We start from the raw sequence: 23,307 nt of genomic DNA on the forward strand, positions 1-23,307 counted from the left end.
ACGAATTGGGCTAAAGTAGGGTTCAAGGGATCCTAACATGATCTATGATTTGATGATTAAAATCCTATGAAAAAGGTTATGATAATCAATTGAATCAATTAGTTCAAAATCATTAATTGAGTATAGCGATTAGGAGCTAAGTTGACTTTTATTTAACTTGGTCAATTATAATGAGCACATATGTGATTGAACCACTACAAAAGAAGATTGAATATATGCTTAAACCACCAACTGAGACTACTTAGACAAATTATTGTTAAGCCATATTGAGGCCTAATCTAGGGCTAACTCTAGTCAAACCCAATCAAGGTGAAGGGTTTGATTGAGAAACAAATGATCTAGGGTCTTTTCTTTGGGTTGCACTAAGTTCAATGGGGTCATATTGTCATCTTAGGATGTGGTCCTAGCTAGTTCAAGTTGCAGGCTAGAGTATAGTTTCTATTTATGCTTGGCTTGGATTCAATGAAAGAATGAATCAAGAACTTGAATTTTATAGAATGAGGAGGAAAAGCTTAAATCATCTCTAGAGGGAGCTAGAGGATCGAGCAAAGGTGGTACTGACCTAATCAAGTTAGAGTAATCAAGATTGAGTATGGTTAAATATATCCAACATGGGACATAGTTCGAATAATTCAGGCCCAAGCATCAAGTGGCATTGTTAGAAATTTACATTTTTAGTGCCAACAACAAGCAATGTGTTCATTCTATTAATAAAAATACTCAAGAATTTTATCATCTCAACACTCATGTATAAAAATGTACAACATTAAGTATCACATCCTCTCAATGGATTTAAAGACCCTCTTAATGGAAAACTCATTTTGTAGTCTATTTAGGTTTTATCGAAAGCTATCAATCTTGCATATAAGGCTAAAAAAATTAATCCAAAGACTATTAAATACTTCGCTAATCTCCAACCTCAACTTGACATTTTCAATGAGAAATGTTAGCTTTTATAAAGCCAAATAATAATAAATTGGTTATCATAGGAGTTGCTATAATTGCATCCAAACCAAACACTTCAATAAGTGTAGAAAATATACTAACACTAAAAAAAAAAAGAACAAATCCATATTCTTGCCCTATCACACCTCTCTTTTATCACTACAATCATATAGGGTGAAAGTTAAATAAGTGTCCACATCACAAAGCTCATCATGTGGAGAGAGAAGACAATTAATAAGATATAGAATAGGACGAAAAGGTTAAAGACAATGCCAAGGTCATTAAATTTGTTAAAAGAGATGATGGTAAACCAATGTGTGCATCATTGAACATTATTCCATCTTCCATACCCACTTCACTATTATAAAGAAAGCCTTTAACATCATTATCAATAGTGAAAGTTATGAGAACTTCACATCTAATGAATTGGCTCAAATCATAAATCTAGCAATTGAAGACCGCCCACGACCATATAAGATCGGATGGAAAAAAAGTGGTCGAAAGCACAAATTATCAAGGCATGCCAAATATAAGTATATATTGGTAAAATTTATTAAAAAGATGTCATATGCAATGTTGTCAAGATGGACACATGTCATACATTACTTAGCTTGATGTGGCAATATGATATGAATGCCACACATAGAAATGATAATAGATATTCATTTTAATGGAAGGAGAGGAAAACTATTTATTACCCATAAAAGCTAAATTAGTGAAATATTCTATGATTATTTTTAAGAATTAAAATAAATTTAAAAAGAGGAGAAGTTTTGAAATATTAAGTTAGGAAAAATTAAGAGCAAATAATTAATTAAATTTAATAAAGTGGTCTTTTATAGACTTTAAATCTACCATCATTTGAATAAGGAGAAAAAGTGAAGCGTGTCATTTCCTAATTTCAATGTGAGTATTCATTTTTCCTTATTTACAATGATAACTTTATTTTCTCTCTGATTAAATATTTTGAAAGATAATACATGCTTATGAAATTTTTATTGCTAATTAGATCATAATTTATGTTTTTCATACCCAATGATTGATCATGCTAAGTTAAATGAAAATTTATATGCTATATTCCATAATATTATATAAAGTTCATGAATGTTATAAAAATGAAATGATAGATATGATTTTATGTGCATGTTGACTGATGGAGTACACAACCTTTTGGTATTGGTTGGAGATGCAATGCACTCGTGTACGTTAATAAAAAAAGTTATGAGAAAGGAAAAGGAAATGAAATGAAAAATGAGTACTTTCAATGATATTATATTAGACGGTGGCTCCTGTGACAGTTGCATTATTTATGAGAAATGAGAAATATATAAATATCTTAAAGTCTGAACTGGTGGCTGTTAATCCTGCTGTTAATCCTGCTGCAGTAATGTTAATGGGTTTTAATTTCGAGTTATAACTGCTGGTGACTGTTATTTATGTTAATCCTGCTGCAGTTAATCCTGTTTTGTTGCTCTAAGCTGAAGTGCTGAACTGCTATTTGGTATTACTGCTTCATGTTAATCTTTGTTTTGTTGCTCTGAGCTGAACTGGTGGATTTTATTGCTCTGAGCTGAACTGATGGATTTGGTATTACTGCTTCATGTTAATTTTCATGTTAATTTTCTGTCATGGTTAGTCTGAACTGGTATTGGATTTTGTTGCTCTGAGCTGAGCTGAACTAATCTTTGTTTTGGAATTTGGGTATTGGAATCTGATTATCTGAGGCTATGAGCTGTTTGAACTTTGAATGTTTTGGGTATTGGATAATTGGATTGCTGCGAATCTGTTTTGGTTTGAGCATATTGTATTATTGCAGCTGCTTAGGCCTATTGTTTTAGCTGCGAATCTCAAGATTTTAGCTGCGAATCTGTTTTGGTTTGACCGTTTGAGCATATTGCAGCTGCTTAACCCGAATTGATAGGCTCTGACCTGCTGCAGCTGCAGCTTGCAGATGCTTAGGCCTACAGTTTGAATGGCTGAATGCTGATGTTTATAAATTATAAGGCGATGATGAAGAACTTGGTGAAGTTATGCATTAGTTGCGACACAGTTAAATGCAACCGAGTTATAAATTGGTTTGGTTTGAGCAGATATTATTTAATTGAATAGAGAATTACCAATTTGTAACTTTGGATGGCATTTTTCCTGTTCTAGTTGCATATGATGTTTCTTTGCTAGGTTCATCCTGAGCCTACGGCCCTAATAAGCCAATATTTGTTTATTCTTTTGTTTTGCAGGCTTGCAGAGTTGCAGGTTCATTAAAGGGTGAAAGACAAAAATGAGCTCGCCACTCACTACTCCGGTTGTTCTACTGTTCTAGTTGTAGTTAATTTTATTGTAACTTGTAAATTATAATCTTGTATTAAAAAAAAAAAATCTTGTATTGTAAGTTGTAACTTGTTATTTGTCAATTATTAACTTGTAATCTTTTATTTTATTATAAGTGTAACCCGATAATCTTGTATTCAAAAAATGATGTAAATATGTAATCTTATGTTATTTATTATTGGCTTATTGCTCTATGCATTTTTTCCTTTAAAAGCAAAAAGAATATATATATATAAAACAAATTATCGGGTTGTCGGGTCGGGTTAACCCGGCAACCCGTGTAAAAATGAGGATTATTCGGGTCAACGGGTCGTGTCGGGTCAACCCGTAACCCGCTCGGGTCGGGTCCGGGTTGGAATGTCTAACCCGTTTGTGTCGGGTCAACCCGTAACCCGCTCGGGTCCGGGTTGGAATGTCCGACCCGTTTGCAAAAAAGGGTCGGGTCGGGTTCGACCCGAATCCGACGGGTTGACCCGAATTGACACCCCTAACCCCTACTTCTACACATTCTACAACTGTGATGAGGCCCCAAAAAAGATTTCAAAGAAGAGAGTTAGAGGTCTACCTTATAACATGGAACAAGTCCGTATAATTATCTAGAATTCTATACAAATATTACAAACAAATAAAAACACAAAATAATGAAGATTAAAAAATACAACCTAGCTCATATGAAACTCTTGAGCCAAGGCTCACCAAATAGTTTCTTGCTTAGTTGAGAAACCAGAGAGTAAGTACAAGCAATTCCATACCTTATTTGCATACAGAAATAATTTCATGACCACAGCAAGAAAGGGTTTTGAAATGGCAAGGAACTTAAAACAAACAAGGGAATGCAAGGTGCCTTTTTGAGCTCAATACAAAAACAAATTTAGAACTAGAAATGAAGATCACACATGATCATCAGACGATCATCAAGAATATGAAAGGGTATTCAATAAAAAGAATCGCTCAAAACACATCAAAATCAGACTTTTATCTAATAGGAGAGAAAAAAGAAAGATAAGAGAAGCATTTCACCCTCAAATCTAAGCCAAAAGGCTCTTGTTTGCCTCTGAGCCATATACATTGGAGTTTAGAGTTTCGTTTAATCACTTCCACCAAACCTCTCCTCTCAATTTGTCCTGCTCTTCTTCCTCCTTTTTACTCTGTAGTTGCCTTTAATGGCGCGCTCTAGGACTTCTCAAGCCTCCGAAGTTCTCAAGCTTCTCTATATAAGAAAATTTCTTATGAGTCGCACAGACAGGAGGCTTCCTCAACTTCGATTCTTCTGAGCCTAAGATTTCCTCGGGACTACCTTGTTCCTTCTTCTCGCCCTCTGAGTTCAGGTCTACAGCCCAACCCATATAGTCCGACAGCGTGAATGAGGTCTGCGACTCCATGGAGGCCAGCTTCTCCATCTCTTCCTTTGGATCAAAATTCTTCAGTGACAATAGATCTGAATCTGACAAAGAAAGCTTCCTGTTTGAGCTCTTCTTACTGGGATCCTGTGCAAGTTCGTCGGCATAGAGAACTTCCTCAATCTTTGACATTACAGTATAGGCCAATGTTTCAAGGATCCTTGAGTAACTCTCAAGAACAGATTGTCCCACATCCTTACGAATGAAATAATGTTAAGTACACAAGAAACAAGTTAACATGTTATATCCTCTGGTGAGTTTTTCAGGAAACTTCATTACCTTGTTGTGTTGAATTTTGCTTATGTCAAGGCCTGACTGAGGGGTACCAGGGAATCTGTGTTTGAGGAGTTGAAGGATGGTTTCAGCTCTTTCTTCAAATTGTTCCCTCTTCTCCAAGCTGACAGCTGAGCCCCAGGACTTAAGGTCCTTATTATGCATCTTCCGCTTCCAAATGACGACTGAGGACTCAATGCGGTTCTTGAGGTCAAGGACATTGTGTTCGGTCGACAAATCAAGTGATGCGAGGAAGTACTCTGGATCGAAGTGGTCAACAGTTATGCTGCGGTATATCGTATCTCCGAGGCATGCCCTTCCATTCTATGATAAAAAAAAGAGATGGCTTTAGGGCATCTCCAAAATGCAGTGAAATTAAAAATGACGTGATTCATCTTCAATGAACTCCATTTTGCGCCCAGGCAACCGACTTTCTCCTTCGCGAGTTCCTTTGACAAAACCGGTAGAGACAGAAAAATAGCGAAGGTGAACAGTGCTACACCAATATTGGCGTCGCATTGTTCACCCGCAAACAAATACCGGAAGAAGTTTTGTCGTTCGGCTGGAGATCCCGAGTGACGCCATTCATGCGTTTGGAGCTCGGTTGGAGAAGGCCTTAGTGATGAAACTTTAATTTGATTTCAAAATGAATACAAGCTTATGAGGTTCAGGTACCTTTGGAAGGGAATCAATATAAGTTTCAGGGATCTCCATTTCCATAAGAACCTGAGCATTGATTGCCATGGCTGCCTTGAGAACTTGATTAACTGATTCTTTCTGGAATTGTAGCCATTTTCTGGAAACCTCGGATAGCCCATTTGGAGGGACCTTCACAGTGGGAAGCCACCACTTTTCATCTGTTCTCTGCACATTTCGTTTCTGCAATTCATCAGCATCTCCATCAACATACCAGAATTCAATGTGGTCTTTGAAGTTATCGAGATAACCCTGTTATATATATTGTTAAGAGTTGAGATATAGTCAAAACTTGATCACCATATGAAATTTCAGTAGCTGTAATCCTATAAAAATGTTAGCCATTATTTTGATCAAGAGCTGTCATCAAATCACCCATATGAAAATGAGGTTTGAATATTACAATAAGCATAGCATCCAGCTTGCGCAATGCAGGAATGTTCATAAGAAGATCTTTGCGCTGCTGAGTTTTCATAATCTGCATCGAAGAATAAACATAGATAAACGAGCTTTCGAAATGTAGATGCATTTAGCATGGATAAAATTAGATGAAAAAAAGAAAGAAACTGCGGGAAAATAGAACTGCTATGACCTCCATGTTGGTGCCATCCTTTCCTATTTGCTGAGAAGGAACAAATTCTACAATGTGATCAGTGACAGAAAGGAGCCAATCAATTTCTTTCCTCCACTTAATCTTTGTCTCAGGCGCCATAGGTTCTAATTTATGTTGTTCACCAAATACAGAAGCTGAAAATGAATGCGCGTGCACAACAAAATGTTAGGACTATCAAAGTAGTCAATCATAGGGAAAAATATCATGTCAAGAGCTCCTGATGCCATTTTGTGGTGAAGACTGAGGAGTGCAAAATAAACGAGACATTTGAACAGAAGTATAAGACATCACATCACAATTTTATGTTAGGACAAAAACGAGTTTCATCATTTTGTAGCTCATAAAAATTGCCTTATAGTTATTATATAAATGTCTTATATTTCTGATAAATGTTCTATTTTGATCGTATGACTTCTATACTTCTGATTCAAAAATGCATTAGAAGCTTCTGACGCTTTTATTATTGTTATTATTATTATTTTGGAACGGTACATCCACCCGCAGTCCCTTTCGGGTGCTTGGCGGCGTGACTAATCCTCGGTTGACCAAGAAGAGGCACCCAGCCCAGAAACCTCCTGGCCCGCACTATGGCCCCACTTAAGAGGCGCTGCCGCTAGAGGGGAATCGAGCACGGGTTGGGGGTTCCCAATCCTACTTGCCCATCAAACAAGCTAAGCAACGGGTGGGTTTTATTATTATTATTATTATAGCCATGGAATCTTCATCGTGTTCAGCATATATCCTTTTTCTCATTCAATATGTGAAAAACCAAAATCTTCTATAAAGAGTATCATGTTGATTTGGTAACATTACTTCAATGCCACAAAATTTTGTTTCTATTTTATTAATTCTAAAACAGTCTTCACCACATTGGATTCCACCTTTTGATTGATTGCAATAAGAAAACGATAGAGAGATTTTACATAAAACTAATTCATAATTGTCTGACATACAAAATAAGATTTTACCAGCAAGGTTGGTGATGGCATTGGACAAAGCCAGAGCTGATGAAACACCTTTTCCGCCTCCTGACATGTCTTCACCAAGAAGCAGCTTTGCGAACTTCTCCTTCATCTGCTCAATATCTGAATAAAAATAAAACATCCACAAGGAAATCCTCAAATGCAAGCTTATATATGCCCTATAAATTTATCAATTCTATATGCCTGATGAAATCCAAAAATAACAATTAACAAAGTTTTCTGCTACATATTCAACAACAACAAGCAAATCAACAATCATACAAAGCAATTTCATACCGAATACGAAAACCCATTCCCATTACATTGTGATTGGAATCAAAACGCACATTTTCAAGAGAGATCAACAGGGGAATTACCATCTATATACAACCCTAAATCAGAAGCTAAAAACCCATCAACCAATCCCCAAACTCAGAATAGGGGCATTGGAAGTTTACCTGAGTGCTGCCCACAATGGCCGGATCCACACCTAGGGCAGGCACCCTCCTTCCCAAACCTAGACTTGGGGACTTTGATCTCCGATCGATTGAGCACCCAGCCAATCTGCTGATCTTCTATTGGCTGTCCCATTCCTGTTCCCTGGCTCCTAAAAATCAGCTTCTCATCCGCATGATCTCCTCCATTCTCGAAGATCAAGCTTCGAGCTTGCCTTCCTGGAACCTCAAGCATCCCTTCTTCCAAAGATTTCTCCAAATTCTGTCCTCTCTTCGGGAATCGAATCATTCCACAGCCTAGCGAGAAGAATTTTGCCCGTCCAATCTTGATTGGTGCGGACTCATTCCCTTCACCGGAGCAAGCGGATGAGGAGAGCGGAGAATGACAACCCGGGGTTTCTGAAATAATTAGCCGATGGGAATCCGAACCCACTGCTTAAAAATAAGAAGAAAGACAGAATAGATCCTTTCGGTTGCAGCAGAAGAAACCCACCACTCCTATGAGTGAAATAGAATGGAAGAAGAGAGCTTAATGGCGAATTTAGGTTGTGAAGGGGGAGAAGAAGACCACCTGAGCAGACGGGGGGAGGAGAAAAACAGACTTTCTCCTTCCTAATGAATACATGAAAGAGAAAGAGGCGCTTCGCAAGTTGTGGCGGGTATTTTCGTTTTCCTTTCTGTTGTGGGTTTGTAGCAAATTAGGAGAGGGTTTTGCGCGGTTCATTTTTCTTTTTTAAGGATGTGAGTGCGGACGTGGGCGCATGTTGTGAGAAGAGGAGGCGGGTGGGGAAGGGTGGGATCTGCTCTTATACTTTATATTAAATTATAAAATTTTGTATTATAATAGATATATTATATAGTATGAAAATATAGAGGAGAGAGAAAAAAAATGGATTTACAAAATAATTTAAAGGTGTTATTTATTTATTTTTTAAAAAAAATTTAGAAATATAGGAAAAATATTTCATAAAAAATTTTATTCGCTTCATTTTAAAATGGAGGTAGCAAATAATTATTATTTTTTATATATTAATGGGGATATGTGATATATATATATATAAAATTACATGAATATCTCTAGAGAAATTATTATGTGTGGACAACAGATTATTCAGAGGAGAATCAGAATGAATCACGTCATCCGGTTCACAACAATACACAACCAAGATACAGAGCAATACACAACCACGGTACACAGCAATACACATCCATGGTATACATTAAACGGGTGACGTGGCGCGTTCTAATTCGCCTCTGGACGACGTCGGTATCCTCACAGAATAATTTCAAAGATATTTGATATGTTTATTATTAACAAATTAGGATAAATTCATGTATCAAACATATTATAAAAAATATTCAAAATAAATTAATTATTAAACATATATTTCACTTGTACTTTTAAAATAACAATATCTTATTAGTCGGAATACTCCCATTTTCATTATCACTATTATACCTAATGAACAACAACATATTTAATGGGTGTATAATTTATTTATTTGTTATTATTATTAATTATACATGATAATGTCATGTTGTCCCATGCATTTGTTGGAAGCTACATATTTTATTTTTATTGAGTATCAGTGGACAAATAAATAAATATTTTTTAATGAATTTTTAAGGAGAAAATTTACTCAATATCCATCATATTTTTATTTTGCCAAATATTCCTGTTGTGGGCTAGAATATATGCGGTGATAGGGTTTGAATTTTTCGTATCAGTGTTATACGGATATCCAACGCACAAATATAAAAGATATAAAACACAAAGATTTTTACGTGGAAACCATGAAAAGGGAAAAACCACAGGGTCACGCCCAATTGAGAAAATTCTACTAGTATTTACTTGAGGTACGAGAGGTTGACTCGTTCTTAAAATTTAGGATGATCAAATTACAATGATTGAAATCCAGATACAAACAAGAAACTTAAGATTCGATGATGTTGTTTATTCGAGCTGAATGCTAGAGTCACTTAGAAGTTGGGCGGAACTCCGACTCCACATGAAAGTCAGGCAAAATTCTGGCATCACTTGAAAGTCGGATGGAACTCCGGCGTCACTTTAAAGTTGGGTGGAACTCTAACTTTACTTGAAAGTCGGGCGGAACTCCGACGGTGGTAGAGGAGAAACTTTTTCCCTCATTCTCTTCTTTTCTTCTTCTCTCTTCTCTTCTTGCTTCGGTCCCCTCTTAAGAGAAATAAGGGGCTATTTCTAGTTTTCTGAGAATGGCATGACCCATAAATAGGAGGAGGATCAAGGGCAAATATGAAGTGGTTTGGATGGATGACCAATATTGAATCCCTTGATTGTGGATTGTTCGTCAGACATTTGAAGGTCTTAATGATATCAGAATTCAGTGATCTTGGGCTTGTTAGATTCGTCTTGTCGAGCCGCTCTATTCGACTATAAGCATGTCATGTTTGAAAACTGTTTGATAATCCAAATTGCGGTTTGAACCTTCCAACAACGCTTCGGGTATTCGGTTCAGACCCATTTGTGCTCGGATTGAGTTGAATTTGGTGTCGTTGGGTTTGTATTTTTGAGACGCTCAGTTCGACTATAAGTTTTCTAAAAGCAGAGTTCATATAGTCCCAAATTTAATTTTTAAAGCTTCCAACCAGATTTTGCCTCGAGATTCGTGCTTGATCAAGATAATTTTTTGATGATATATCAATTCCCCAAAGTGATTTTTGGACCAAACAATCCTTATTATGAGGTATGATCTTTCATATTCATTTCAATGTTCAAATAAATTACGGTTCAAACCCCTCACTCTTCCAAGCATCTTCTTCTACTATATCTTTGCACAATTGATCAGCCTGAACCTCCCATTGAAAGTTCATGTAGCTCAAAGCCTTCAACAAATCCTCTCAAGCTTTCCCTTCCAACGTCGATAGCCTCTCACATTGCTCCTTATAAAAAAGAAGAAGGATATGGGAGTTTGAACAAGAGTAACAAACAATGGACTAGAAACCCTAGATTTTAAAAGAAACTTTGAGCTATTTTGGAAAAGTTTATGCAAACAATAAATGGTTTGAAAATAAGTTTAAATCATTCAAACTTGTTATGATCTCATTCAAATTTGGTTCGAACCCACAATTTCAATTTAAACATGATTCAAACGACATATTGTATTGGTTTTTTACCCTACTTATAAAAATCAATTAATCAGAAGAAAGTCCATCAAGTCACTAAAATCTACAATTTAAATCAAAGCACAAAATAAAAATAATATAAATCTATGAAATCATATTCAGATAAACAATCATTTGTTATTATACACATTCTTGTCATTCTACATAAAGTGGATCAATCTATGCATCATATATCATGTATTCATATCGATACCATATCAATTTGACTACATATCAATTATGTTTCCTATATCTTTCAATCAATTAATCATTCTTATAAGTCAATCAATCTCATCGTATATTTTGTATCATGCATCTATCTATCATAGGGCTAACCCAATAAAAATTAGTCTCATCAACTATCAATCTTATATATCACCAGTCTTATCTGCTATATGTTTTCAGTCTTATCTATCATCGATCTTATCTATATATTATCGGTCTTATCTGTCATCAATCATATCTATCATTTATCATCAATTTTATCTGCCATTTATTATTGGTTTTCACTCATCAATCATATATTACTCATTAGTCTTCTCAACCATATCAGCATCAATCACGTACATCCGTCTTATATATCACATCAATTCATTCATTCTGTTTGTTCTTATATGCATTTCATATTATATATATCATAATAATAGGCCTCATGTACACATCGTATATAATTATCATAAAATGTAGATCTATCTAGTGTGTTCATCATTATGCATGTATTATGTCAAAATGTATATCATGCCAAATGAATAAAAATCATATGTATGTCATGTATCTCATATACAAATTTAGTATACTAATACCTGATCATTTTACACTAAATATTTTCCTACTCATTTTTAATTAAAATATCATATAAAAAATTCAACATAAGCTAGTCAAAATGCTCATAATAATAATATCTACATATATTATAAGTTACACGATAGAAGTTCACTAAAATAAGAGATATTATATTTTTATTAATTTTAGGAGAGAGAAATTTACTAAAGTAAAAAATCATTGAAAACAAATATAGAGTAGATGTCACTTACCATGATCAAAATAAATTTTGTAACATAAATGAAGGATGAAAAAGCCCAGAAAGACATTCTCTCTTCTCTCCCCTCTTCTATCCTATCTCCCCTCTCCTCTTCTTCTCCTTTCTTTTCCTCCCTGATAAGGCAGTGACATAAAGGAGAAGGTTAGGTGGCGAGGGATATATACATATCATTTAGATCATTTAGTGCCTAGAGCCATGGCGCCAAAAACTACAATGTCGTTGCACTGCATGCTGAATCCCAAATTACTGTAGAACAAAAAGCATGGCATAGTTGCGCTCTCCATCTCAGCATTGCAATACGATGGTGATGGTTGTTGGTGATGGTGGTGGCTATCGCTAACAATAGTTGGTTGTGGTCTTTGACAGTGATAGCTGAAAAATACAAAAGATCAGTTGTCTAATTCTCTCCTTTCTTCCTACCCCACATGTGAAGAATATAGCTCTATTTATAGGCTTTTTGGGATAGACATTTTGGTCATTTGAACTAGAATCCAAACACTCCATACTGTCTATATCAATTTTCTTGACCATGAAGTTTTTTTTTACATCATTAAAGTACCTTAATGATCTCGGAATTGACTGATCTTGCGCTCGTTGGATTTGTCTCATCGAGCTGCTTGATTTAACTATAAGCATTTCAAACTTGAAGTTCAAATGATCATGATTTTAATTTTAAAAATTTCTAATTCAAAATATTACCTCAAAATTTGTGCAAATCATATGATTTTTTTTATAGTCATATCAATTCTATAATTATAAATGTACTCATTATTACTTATAAATTTATTCTTGAGTCATTTTCTAATTGTGTGGAGTGTTTTTATCATTTACTATATAATTATTTATTCTAATTATATTTGGAACTATACATTTTGAGTCAATGTGCAGTTGTCATTCTACAACTATCTATGCATGCAAATTTGAATCATATTAGAAACTTGATTGGACATGATTTGATGATTTGATCCTTATTCTTCAACAAAGTTGTTCATAACTTTAATAAAAATAATAATTATTTAATAAGATTTTAATCTTGTTCCATAATCTCCTGTAGTCATATATATAAGCAGATCATGGCATTCAAAGATGGTTCAAATATATTTACAATTATATTGATATATTTAATAGCTATTCATAAACAAATATCCATTTCTAAACATTATAATAAGAACTTTATTTATGAACTATAAGTTATGATGTTAAAGTTTTAATGTTATATTGAATAACCAATCGTGATGGTATATAAGATTTTAAAATTATAATGTTATATCCAATAACCATTTTAAATAAAAAACTATTTGTGAACAATAATACTTCTAATTAATAACTAATTTTGAAGAATAAACATTTATAAACATTGTAATAACAACTTCATTTCTTGGCAAATAGTTATAATTTAACATATATAGTTGTTGCTAATGGACATACATACTTTTAGAAGAACTACATGCATGATTGAACAATATAGTAATAATTAAAAGTGAATATAGACCTCAAAGTAAAAAAATAAAAAAATCAAAATGACTACATAACAAAATAATAACAACTACATATATATATTTTGAAAAGACTGTCATAACTACGGCAAATTATTAGGCCCGGTCACCGGAAGTAGAGATACGTTCGGACACAAATAAAATATTATTTTAAATCAAGCGCGTCAAAAGCACAGTCAAAACGCACCTAAAGCGCAGTCAAAACGCACCTAAAGCGCAGTAAAAAAATGCAATCAAAAGTGTAGGTAAAGCGCACCTAAAGTGCAGCTAAATCACAATCAAAATGCAGTCAAAACACAGTGCACGTGACAAGTTTTAATTGGATGTCCGGATGTATTTTTAGGTCCGGTAACCGGACCTAATAATTTTCCCATAACTACATAGATAAAATGTTATTCATTATAAGATTGTGGTGAGCATTTACGACCTATTTGGAACACTTTCTGGATACTTTGCTTTTCAATTATAGTCACACTTCTATTTGCCTATTACTTTTTTTAATGTTTTATAAAAAGTTTTATGATATACTAATGTGGGAGCTATAACTATCAAACTTATAAAAAAAATGAACATATTTATAATATTTGTAGTAAATTTCTATAAAGTTATTTTTCCCACAATAATTTTACAATCATATTTATTAAAAGCTGCAGCCGCCCTAAATAGACCATTGATCTTATAAGTGATGCAATTATGTCCTTTTTCTCTTAATCGGTTGCATCTGCATTGCACTATATATTTTTCTTGCTTTAAAGGTATTTTATTTTTCTTTAGATGGATACTCTTAGAGTCCATTTGCATATAGATGTATCTTTTTTTCTCAAATTATATTTACTTTCAAACATTTGCCCGTCTTTTATATTCATTGAGGAAAGACTCAATAATAGTTATTTATATCAATTGTACTAAATTGGAAGAACTTTTAAGAACTAATCCTTCGAGGATAGGGGTTATTTGTGTACTCCATATTGTTACTTATTGCTTCCCCGGCCTCCCCAAAATACATAAAGAACCAAAATGCTTCACCCATTTATTCATCTATAATGTACAATGAAATTAAAGGTATTTAGGTTCAAAAATGTATTTGGGGATGTTTGACATAATAAGATAATAAGAAAATAGTAATCTATATAAGTAGATTATCCATGTAGGTGCATGTCTCTCTCTCTCTAGGGGAGAGAGAGAGAGAGAGAGAGAGAGAGAGAGAGAGAGAGAGAGAGAGAGAGAGAGAGAGAGAGAGAGATATGCATGTATAAGACTAATTTGAGTTGAGTAAAGTTCATTCAAATTCGAACAAATCATCTTAAGCAGGCTTTACTGATTTCCATTTTAAATATATAAGTTCCTCTTTTTATGTTCCCCAAGAAAAATTATCAATGTTAAGCTTCGTTTGGGACGACTTTAATTCTTATTACTTCTTAAAGAAGTTTTTTAGTAGAAAAATTAAATTTTTTGTACTAGAAACCTATTTTAAGTAGTTAGAAAGCTGTCCCAAATGAAGGCTTAGTTTGCAGCAAACACAAGTGTTTCAGGAAAGTTAAAAATAAAAGTAAGATTTGGGCTTCGTTTGGGACGACTTTTTTGCTGTTTTTTAAAACAGCTTTTTAGTATAAAAAATTTAACTTTTGTACTGAGAGAGAGAGAGAGAGAGAGAGAGAGAGAGAGCGAGCAAGGGGGAGAGAGACAGAGAGAGAGATATCCTTTTAAGAAGTAGCAAAAAGTAATCCCAAATGAAGTCTTAGATTGAGACAGTTTATGACTGCTTTTTAATGTCATTTTTTCGTACTAAAAATTTATGAACTCAAAATTTTTGTTCTAAAAAATTATTTTATAAAACACTAAGAATGATGTCCCAAACTAAGCCTACATAAATTAATTAAAACTATCTTTAATTTGGTTTGGTCGGCCATGACTCCTCCCAATTTCTACACCAACCTCCAGTCCACAAATCCAAGCCCAAATTGCTTGGTAGTTTTATTGAAAGCTTGGAGCCCATCTTCTCTAGCCCATAACAGAGCCCATGCACATATCTTAAAACACAACGGATCTTGGCCGTCCAAGTCACCGTTAATATTCATGAAGTGTACTTGCACAATGACCTTCTAATTGGACGGGATATAAAGGAAAAGCTCTCGTCCCGTTCGGCACGTTCCCTAGACCTCCGGCTCTTCGTTAAACCCTACGCCTCCTTTCCTCCACCCGTCGGCCATCCTCCTCCTCCGGCGGCCATGGCGGCGGAGTTGAAGAAGCTCTCGGAAAGCCGAGACTTGACGCGTATAGAGCGCATCGGGGCGCACTCCCACATCCGAGGCCTTGGCCTCGACTCGTCACTTGAGGCTCGCGCGGTCTCCGAGGGCATGGTTGGCCAACAACCCGCCCGCAAAGCGGCAGGGCTGATCCTACAGCTTATCAAGGAGGGAAAGATCGCTGGCCGGGCCGTCCTCCTTGCCGGCCAGCCTGGCACGGGCAAGACTGCCATTGCTATGGGCCTTGCCAAGTCCCTCGGCGAGGAGACCCCCTTCGCCACCCTCTCTGGTTCGGAGCTCTTTTCCCTCGAGATGTCCAAGACCGAGGCTCTTACCCAGGCCTTTCGTCGCGCTATCGGCGTCCGCATCAAGGAGGAGGCCGAAATCATTGAGGGCGAGGTTGTTGAGATCACCATTGACCGTCCCGTTGGCGTCGGTGCTTCCGCTTCGGGTTCGTCCTCTTCGGCATCTGCGGGTGGCAAGACGGGGAAGCTTACGCTGAAGACGACAGATATGGAGACGTTGTACGAGCTGGGAGGAAAGATGATCGAAGCACTGACCAAGGAGAAGGTCCAGAGCGGGGATGTGATTGCGCTGGATAAGGCTTCGGGTAAAGTGACCAAGCTTGGTCGGTCAATTGGGCGATCAAGAGATTATGATGCAGTTGGGCCGCATACGAAGTTTGTCAGATGCCCTGAGGGTGAGCTACAGAAGAGGAAGGAGGTCGTGCACTGCGTCACTCTTCATGAAATTGATGTCATCAATAGCAGGTTTGGCTCTTGCTTTCCTATCGGCCTCTTTTTTTTTCCCGAGAAAAATTTCATTACAGTTGATTTAATTAAGGAGTAGCAAGAAAAAAAATCAGGTTTTTACCCGTTCTGCCATGTCTCTTTGGCTATAGACACAAAATACTCCAAAGTTTTTCTATTGTCATTAAGCTATAGACATAAAAGTATGATGCTTATTTTCTTTCAAAAAAGAAAAGAAAATTAAATACCATAAAAGATATTGAAAGGTAAGAGAACATGGTGAAAGAAGTGTTAGAATAGCAAAGGAAACACTATACTTGTTGCGTGCTAGAATATACGCGGCGGTAGAGTTTGTAAATTTGCGTCTTAGCGTTGTACGAAAATCCGGCACGCAATCAGATAAGAGAAAGGGTCTAGCATTTATGAGACACCAAAGTCTGACGACGAAGATCAGAAGGACAGCGTCAGGTAGAAGTCCAACAATGGAAAGAAATCCATCTTCGCGTAGACGTCCAGTGAAGTCCGATAATCGGTAGAAGTCCGGCGTCGGGTAGAAACTTGGCGAAGAGTGAAGGTTCGACGTCGGGTAGAAGTCCGACGTCTGTTGGTGGCAAAGGAGAACTCCGGCTTCACTTGGGCGGAGTTTCAGCGTCAGAAGGGAACTCTGTTGCAAATTGGGAAGAATTTCAGCATCACATGGAAGTTGAGAAGAATTCCTGTGTTCTTCCGAATATCACGCAGAATCTCGGAGTGTTCGGGCGGAACCGCGGAAGGAAGAGCTCCGGCGGTGGTCAAGGAGGAGCTTCTTCCTTCTCCTCTTTCTTCTACTCTTCTTCTCTCTCTTCACTTGAGTCCCCTTTGTTTAGAATGAGGGCTCTATTTATAGTTTTTCTGGAGTGGCATAGCTCGTAAATAGATGTGAGATCATGGGCGAATAGGGAGTGGTTTGAATGGACGACTGATATTGAACCCTTCGATCGTTCACCGTTCGTTGGACATTTGGAGGCCTTAATGATGTCGGAATTTGGCGATCTTGGGCTCGTTGGATTCGTCTCGTCGAGCCGCTCGATTCGAGTATAAGCTCGTTAAAATCGAAGACCGTTTGGTAACTCAAATTGCGTTTTGAACCTTCCAACAGCGCTTCGGGTCCTTGATTCGGACTCATTTGCGCTTGGATTGGGTTGATCTTGGTGTCGTTGGGTTCGTATTTCAGAGACGCTCAGTTTGACTATAAGCTCGCTGAAATTGGAGTTCGGGTGCTCCCGGAATTAATTTTTGAAGTTTCCGGCTAGCTTTTTGCCTCGAGATTCGGGCCCGATCAAGATAATTTTTGCATAACGTATCAATACTATTTTTATTGAATTCCTTCCTTCCTCAACAATAAGGTTGATACAATTGATAGTCTGATGATCTAACAAAAAATATCTGTCCTTCTTTACCTGCTTAAGATGGTTATTTTGTTATTGACATGAGCTACATTTACATATTGCAGCTGGTTAGACTTGCAAACCATGCCCCAATTTCCACACAATTACTTAATAATTATAGGTGGCCATTCATCGATTATTTGCATTCCATTCCCATCTTTAACTTCCAAATATCTGTTGATTATCTTATTATAGGTGCTCCATGTTCAATGTTTGTGCAATCAAATGGAGAATGCAATCGCAATGCGACATGTACAATCAAACTTGAATCATAATTGCAGTGCGACACATGATTAAATCGGCAAGTGATTATGGCATGATATGTACTATTGAATAGAGGATTTGACCTACGAGATACAATTGAGGGCGATCCTTTTGATGATTTAGATGATGATTAATGTGCTCAGTTTGGGATGTGTAAGATGTGTCGTGTCACCTCACAATCATGAATTCTTATTGGAGTTAGGTGGTGATCGCCTTGAGTGCAAGCAGGATTTGCTGATCCATAAGTCAAGCACAATGTATGAAGACTATACTTAACTTCACAAGGTGTGAATTTTGATCTATTAGGTATGTGTGGCACCTAAGAAATGAGTCAAAAGAGAGGGATTGGCCAGTAGATCAGTTCAACATCTATGCTAAAATTAATTGGGCTAAATTGGGTGACTCACATGCATGAATCTAATTGTGCTACAATCAACCTAGTGGATTCATGAGGGTTTCACCTTGGCCTAGTGTCTATGCGTTAGATCTAACAGACAAAAGGGTATGGGGACAAAGATATGGGTCGAGCTAGAGAGGTCCATGTCCAAATCATTAGGTTTATGTGGAACCATAATGATTGAACCAAGAGCACAACTCAAATAAAACTCAAGTGTGCATGCTAAGGTTGAACTTGTGAGCACAACAAGAGTGGTGTTAATAAATGTAAAGCTTCCTAACATCTTTGATTGAGACTTCTTTTTCATAGTCGGGAGTGGGGCTTAATTGGGGGGTTTCGAGCGTATGTCTAATGGGAAGCCTTAAATCAGAAATATAAAGTTCTTAATGAGGGAAAAATCGCATGACAAGGCTTATCCATTGCTTAATATGCTTCCTATAAAATCAGTTATCACTTTATCATATGGATGAGTTGGTTGAGATTTTTAGAGCTCTCGATAATGCAGCAATGATTAATATCTAAAATAGTTTATGTGATCATAAAATTTTGGTTAAGTAAAATCAGATCATGTATTACTTTTATTAAGCTAGTTTCATAAGTGTATTCTATTTGCATATAATATAATTTTAGTTGACAAGACATTTATAAAATAACTGAAAAGTTGACATAATTGAGAAAAGTATTCAGTGAAATGGCTTTTGATTAGCATAACCAAAATATGTTATTTTTTATAGATATGAAATTGATAATTATTTCAATAATATTGGAAGAGCAAATTATTGATTGTCTAATTGATTAATATATTTTGGATTATGATACACACGATGACACAATTTTTGGAGTTCAATGTTTATGATCAGAATTTGCTTAGCACTTTTAAGAGTATTATGTGACATTAAGTAAAAGGATCTTATAGAGACTTAAAGATGAATTTTACTAAATTATGATTTATTCAGTTATTCTAAATGAGTTATAGTGTTCTTTATTAACAAATGCTTTATATATATATATATATTCAGTTATTCTAAATGAGTTATAGTGTTCTTTATTAACAAATGCTTTATATATATGTGCACCTGTCCCAGAACATCAGACACTAAAGCATTTGCATAACATAGAAAAAGAACAATGAAAAAAAAAAATCGAAGTTATTTAAATTAGAAGCTAGAGTAAAACAATAAAACTGAAACCATATAGCAAGAACTAATCTCTCTCTCTCTCTCTCTCTCTCTTAGTTCCCCTAAGCTGTATTTTCAATACTATTCATTTTTTCATTATTTTCTTAGAACTATACCATTTTGAACTCCTGGTGACCAAATCAATGTAGCGCCTTTGTGATTTCTGGCGTCCAGGTTATTATAAAATATTTTAAGCAATACTGAATAGTTTCTATAAAATACTGCATGTCTTACATGCAAATTTAGTGTGTCAAAACATCAGTTGCTCCTTGATGCAATTCAAAAAATTATTCTAATATTTTAGGCATTTTTTAGATTTTATTTCAGTGTTATTGCACTTAATTGTTAATATTATTGTTTTTTTTAAATTAATTTGATTTTTTTATAACCTTTTTCTATGAAGAAGGTTGATTAAGGTGTTAATGCTAATATTGGTTGTGAATGAAATTTGAAAGATTCCTTCTATATTTTCTCGTCTCTCTCATTTTGGGTGGAGTTTATCACTTACAAATTTTAGAATTCTCACCTTTCTCTCCGATCAACGTAATAGAAGAAACTTGTTAAGCATAGCATATTATCCATGCCTTACTATCGTCAATCCCATTCCTCCTACAAATTCCCCAAGAAAAGAGGGAAATAGATGAGAATTTCTATCTTCCAGCTGATGAGAATTTCTAAAATAATTTTTGGTCACATTAAACGGAGGCCTTCCGATGACCCAGTTAGGAAAGTTGAGGTATTAGATTCGATTTATGTTAATAAAGGTAGAGATAGACCTAAAAAGATTTGGTTAGAAAATATTAGAAATGATATTTCTTTATTAGATTTAAATGAGAATTTAACTTTTAACCAGACGTAATGGCGAAAAAAGATTCATGTAGCCGACCCCATGTAGTGGGACAAAGGCTTGATGTTGTTGTTGTTGTTGATAGAAGACGCCAACAACAACAACAACAACAGCACGCCAACAAAAACAAAAAACAAAAACACGCCAACAACAACAATATCAAGCCTTTATCCCACTGTGGGGTTGGCTACATGAATCATTTTTCTCCATTATGTCCTGCTAAGAGTCAAATTCTCATTTAATTCTAATAAAGACGTATCATTTCTAATATTTTCTAACCAAGGCAATTTGATAGAAGAAGAAAGAGAAAAAGATCCAAGTGAGATGGATTATTCATCTACAAAGATCCACCATTAAGTTCATATAAATAATTGTTTCTTTTCGATCACTTCTAGCTGTACTAAATTGATCATTTAGAAACAGCTTTTAAATCTGGCTTGAGCTAGCTGGATAACTTAATTGGTCCGGGACAGTTGGTAGCAAACTAGCTCTCGGTTGTGCTTATTTATTAATATTATGTCCTTACTTATAGAGAGTATGTCAGAACATCATTGTGTTACTTATAGCCCAACATTCTATTCTTTTATTTTATCTTTTTTTGTTACATATTATCCTATTTTGATTGCTGGTTTGCAAAACGTTTTTTATTTTTAATTTTTTTTAATTTTAATTTTTTTTAATTTTAATTTTCAATTTAGTATTATTATTTTTATTTTTAGTTGTGAATCTGTGCATGCCACTTAAGTGTTTTCTGCTCAACTGATGCACTAATTGCTGTGACTTGCATTTGATGTGATGAATATAAAATTTGGATTTTTTTATGTTTTCCACTCTAATTAGTGCGACAATTTTGTATAGATTATTATTTTGGCTTCGTTTTGAATGACTTTCTTATTGCTTCTTAAAGTAATTTTCTAGTATAAAAATTTAAATTTCTTATTAAAAATCTGTTTTAAGAAGCTGGAAAAAAGCTGTCACAAACGAACCTTCTTGTCAACCTTGTTTTTTTTTTTTTTCATTTGAGTCGAAGATTGAGTTGTATTATCTCTGTAGAGACCAACTGTTTCTTCTCCTTAACTTTTTTTTTTTTGCTTGAATGCATCACCAACACTTGCTCAGACTTTCTAACTTCCATGCCACTGGCTGACCATGAAATGAAGTTTTTAGATCCTTCCGGCACATAGTATTATTTTGCATATGTTCTAGTCTCAATTTCAAAGTGTTTAATCAAATCTAAATTTTACTACTAAACCTCTAGGACACAGGGTTTCCTAGCACTCTTCACAGGAGACACTGGTGAAATTCGAGCTGAGGTAAGAGAGCAAATTGATACAAAAGTAGCAGAATGGAGGGAAGAAGGAAAAGCTGACATAGTACCCGGTGTTCTCTTCATTGATGAGGTCCATATGCTTGACATTGAATGCTTCTCCTTCCTCAACCGTGCGCTGGAGAACGAAATGGCTCCTATTCTCGTCATTGCGACGAACCGGGGCATCACAACCATCCGCGGCACAAATTATCGTTCCCCCCACGGCATCCCTGCCGATTTTCTCGATCGCCTCCTCATCATATCCACCCAACCGTACACCGAAGAGGAGATCCATAAAATTATCGAAATTAGATGCGATGAGGAAGAAGTGGAAATGTCCAAGGATTCAAAGGTGTTGTTGACAAAGATTGGCACAGAGACCTCTCTGAGATATGCAATCCACTTGATCACAGTTGCAGCTCTGGCTTGCCAGAAGAGAAGGGGAAAGGTGGTGGAAATGGAGGATATCAGTCGAGTCTATTCCTTATTTCTGGACGTGAAGAGATCAACACAATATCTGATGGAGTTCCAGAGCCAGTACATGTTCAGTGAAGTTCCTGGAGGGGTTGATGAAGAAGATGCCATGCATTTGTGATATCCAATACAATGGTTTTTGTTGGCTTTTAAAGCTATAGGCTTCATTCTGTATGATTCTTAGTGAGTCTAAATTATGATCAACTTTTTTTATTTTTATTTTTGTGCTGATATGTGCTATTTAAAGGTTCATAGCTGATGCTATTATGTTGTGTTTATTTAATGGCTTTATAGAAGACTTGTGCAACTGAGATCATTTTTCTGAGATTTTGAAATCTTTGGACTATTTTCAAAGCTCATTTTGTAGTGCAGTTATTGATATAAATTGCACATCATTGTTTTTTTGGGGTATCTTTATAGCATGTAAGCAAGACTGATGCTAAGGTGTTGGGTATAGATCAGTAGGGGTGTAAACGAGTTGAGCTGAGTTCGAGTCACCTCTAAATTGAGTTTGAATGAGCTCGAGATCGAGTTTTATTCAAGGAGTTCAAGCCAATTTGTTTATTATGAAAAAAAAATGATTATGATTTAAATAATTATTATAATAAAATGATAAAATAAGAAATACAAATAAATAAATAATCACTTAATATAAGAAATTCAGATATAATTTTTAAACATTTTTAATAATTTATGCTTAAAATTTTGAATTTTAATATATTTTAAATATATTTTTTATTAATATCTTTTAAACGAGTAAGTTTGTGAGCAAATAAGTCTCGAGGCTGGATTAAGTTTAGTTCATTAGCTCATCGAGTTTGGTTCACAAGCTAATTAACAAGTTGAGCTCGAGACAATATGACTTATGCTTGGGGGGTAATTGCATGCCTGTGTAACAAAATATATTTATATATCCGATAGCTATATTTTTGTTTTTATTTATAAAATATTATTTTAAATCTTCTAAAAAATTAAAGTAAAATATTATATATCTGTGTGCCAGGGGCGGAACTATGAAGAGCCTACGGGGGGCAATTGCCCCCCCTCAAAAAAAAAAATTTTTTT

General features: G+C 35.4%; 2 protein-coding genes across 2 annotated transcripts; one reads left to right on the top strand and one right to left on the bottom strand.

Moving 5' to 3' along the window:
• Positions 1-4,092: 4,092 nt before the first annotated feature.
• LOC110091907 (rho guanine nucleotide exchange factor 8-like) lies at positions 4,093-8,090 on the bottom strand. Its single transcript, XM_020816211.2, has 7 exons — positions 7,676-8,090; positions 7,224-7,340; positions 6,235-6,389; positions 6,046-6,120; positions 5,622-5,894; positions 4,953-5,270; positions 4,093-4,868 (listed from the first exon to the last, which is right to left on the bottom strand). The coding sequence occupies exons 1-7, from the start codon at positions 7,959-7,961 to the stop codon at positions 4,434-4,436; spliced, it is 1,659 nt and encodes a 552-aa protein (XP_020671870.1). The 5' UTR covers positions 7,962-8,090; the 3' UTR covers positions 4,093-4,433.
• Positions 8,091-15,465: 7,375 nt separating this feature from the next.
• LOC110091916 (ruvB-like 2) lies at positions 15,466-22,608 on the top strand. The gene is made up of 2 exons (XM_020816221.2): positions 15,466-16,367; positions 21,718-22,608. Exons 1-2 carry the CDS (start codon positions 15,580-15,582, stop codon positions 22,361-22,363), a joined length of 1,434 nt encoding a protein of 477 aa, XP_020671880.1. The 5' UTR covers positions 15,466-15,579; the 3' UTR covers positions 22,364-22,608.
• Positions 22,609-23,307: the final 699 nt, after the last annotated feature.

Source organism: Dendrobium catenatum, unplaced genomic scaffold (genome assembly GCF_001605985.2).
Source record: "Dendrobium catenatum unplaced genomic scaffold, ASM160598v2 fragScaff_scaffold_133, whole genome shotgun sequence".
NCBI classification, from domain to species: Eukaryota; Viridiplantae; Streptophyta; class Magnoliopsida; order Asparagales; family Orchidaceae; genus Dendrobium; species Dendrobium catenatum.

Coding starts and splice junctions, on each gene's coding strand:
- LOC110091907 (XM_020816211.2), bottom strand. CDS start 7,961: ATGATTCGATTCCCGAAGAGAGGACAGAATTTGGAGAAATCTTTGGAA. Junction 6,390..7,223: donor TGCCATCACCAACCTTGCTG/GTAAAATCTTAT, acceptor ATTCATTTTCAG/CTTCTGTATTTGGTGAACAA. Junction 6,121..6,234: donor AGGATGGCACCAACATGGAG/GTCATAGCAGTT, acceptor TCTTCGATGCAG/ATTATGAAAACTCAGCAGCG.
- LOC110091916 (XM_020816221.2), top strand. CDS start 15,580: ATGGCGGCGGAGTTGAAGAAGCTCTCGGAAAGCCGAGACTTGACGCGT. Junction 16,368..21,717: donor ATTGATGTCATCAATAGCAG/GTTTGGCTCTTG, acceptor CTAAACCTCTAG/GACACAGGGTTTCCTAGCAC.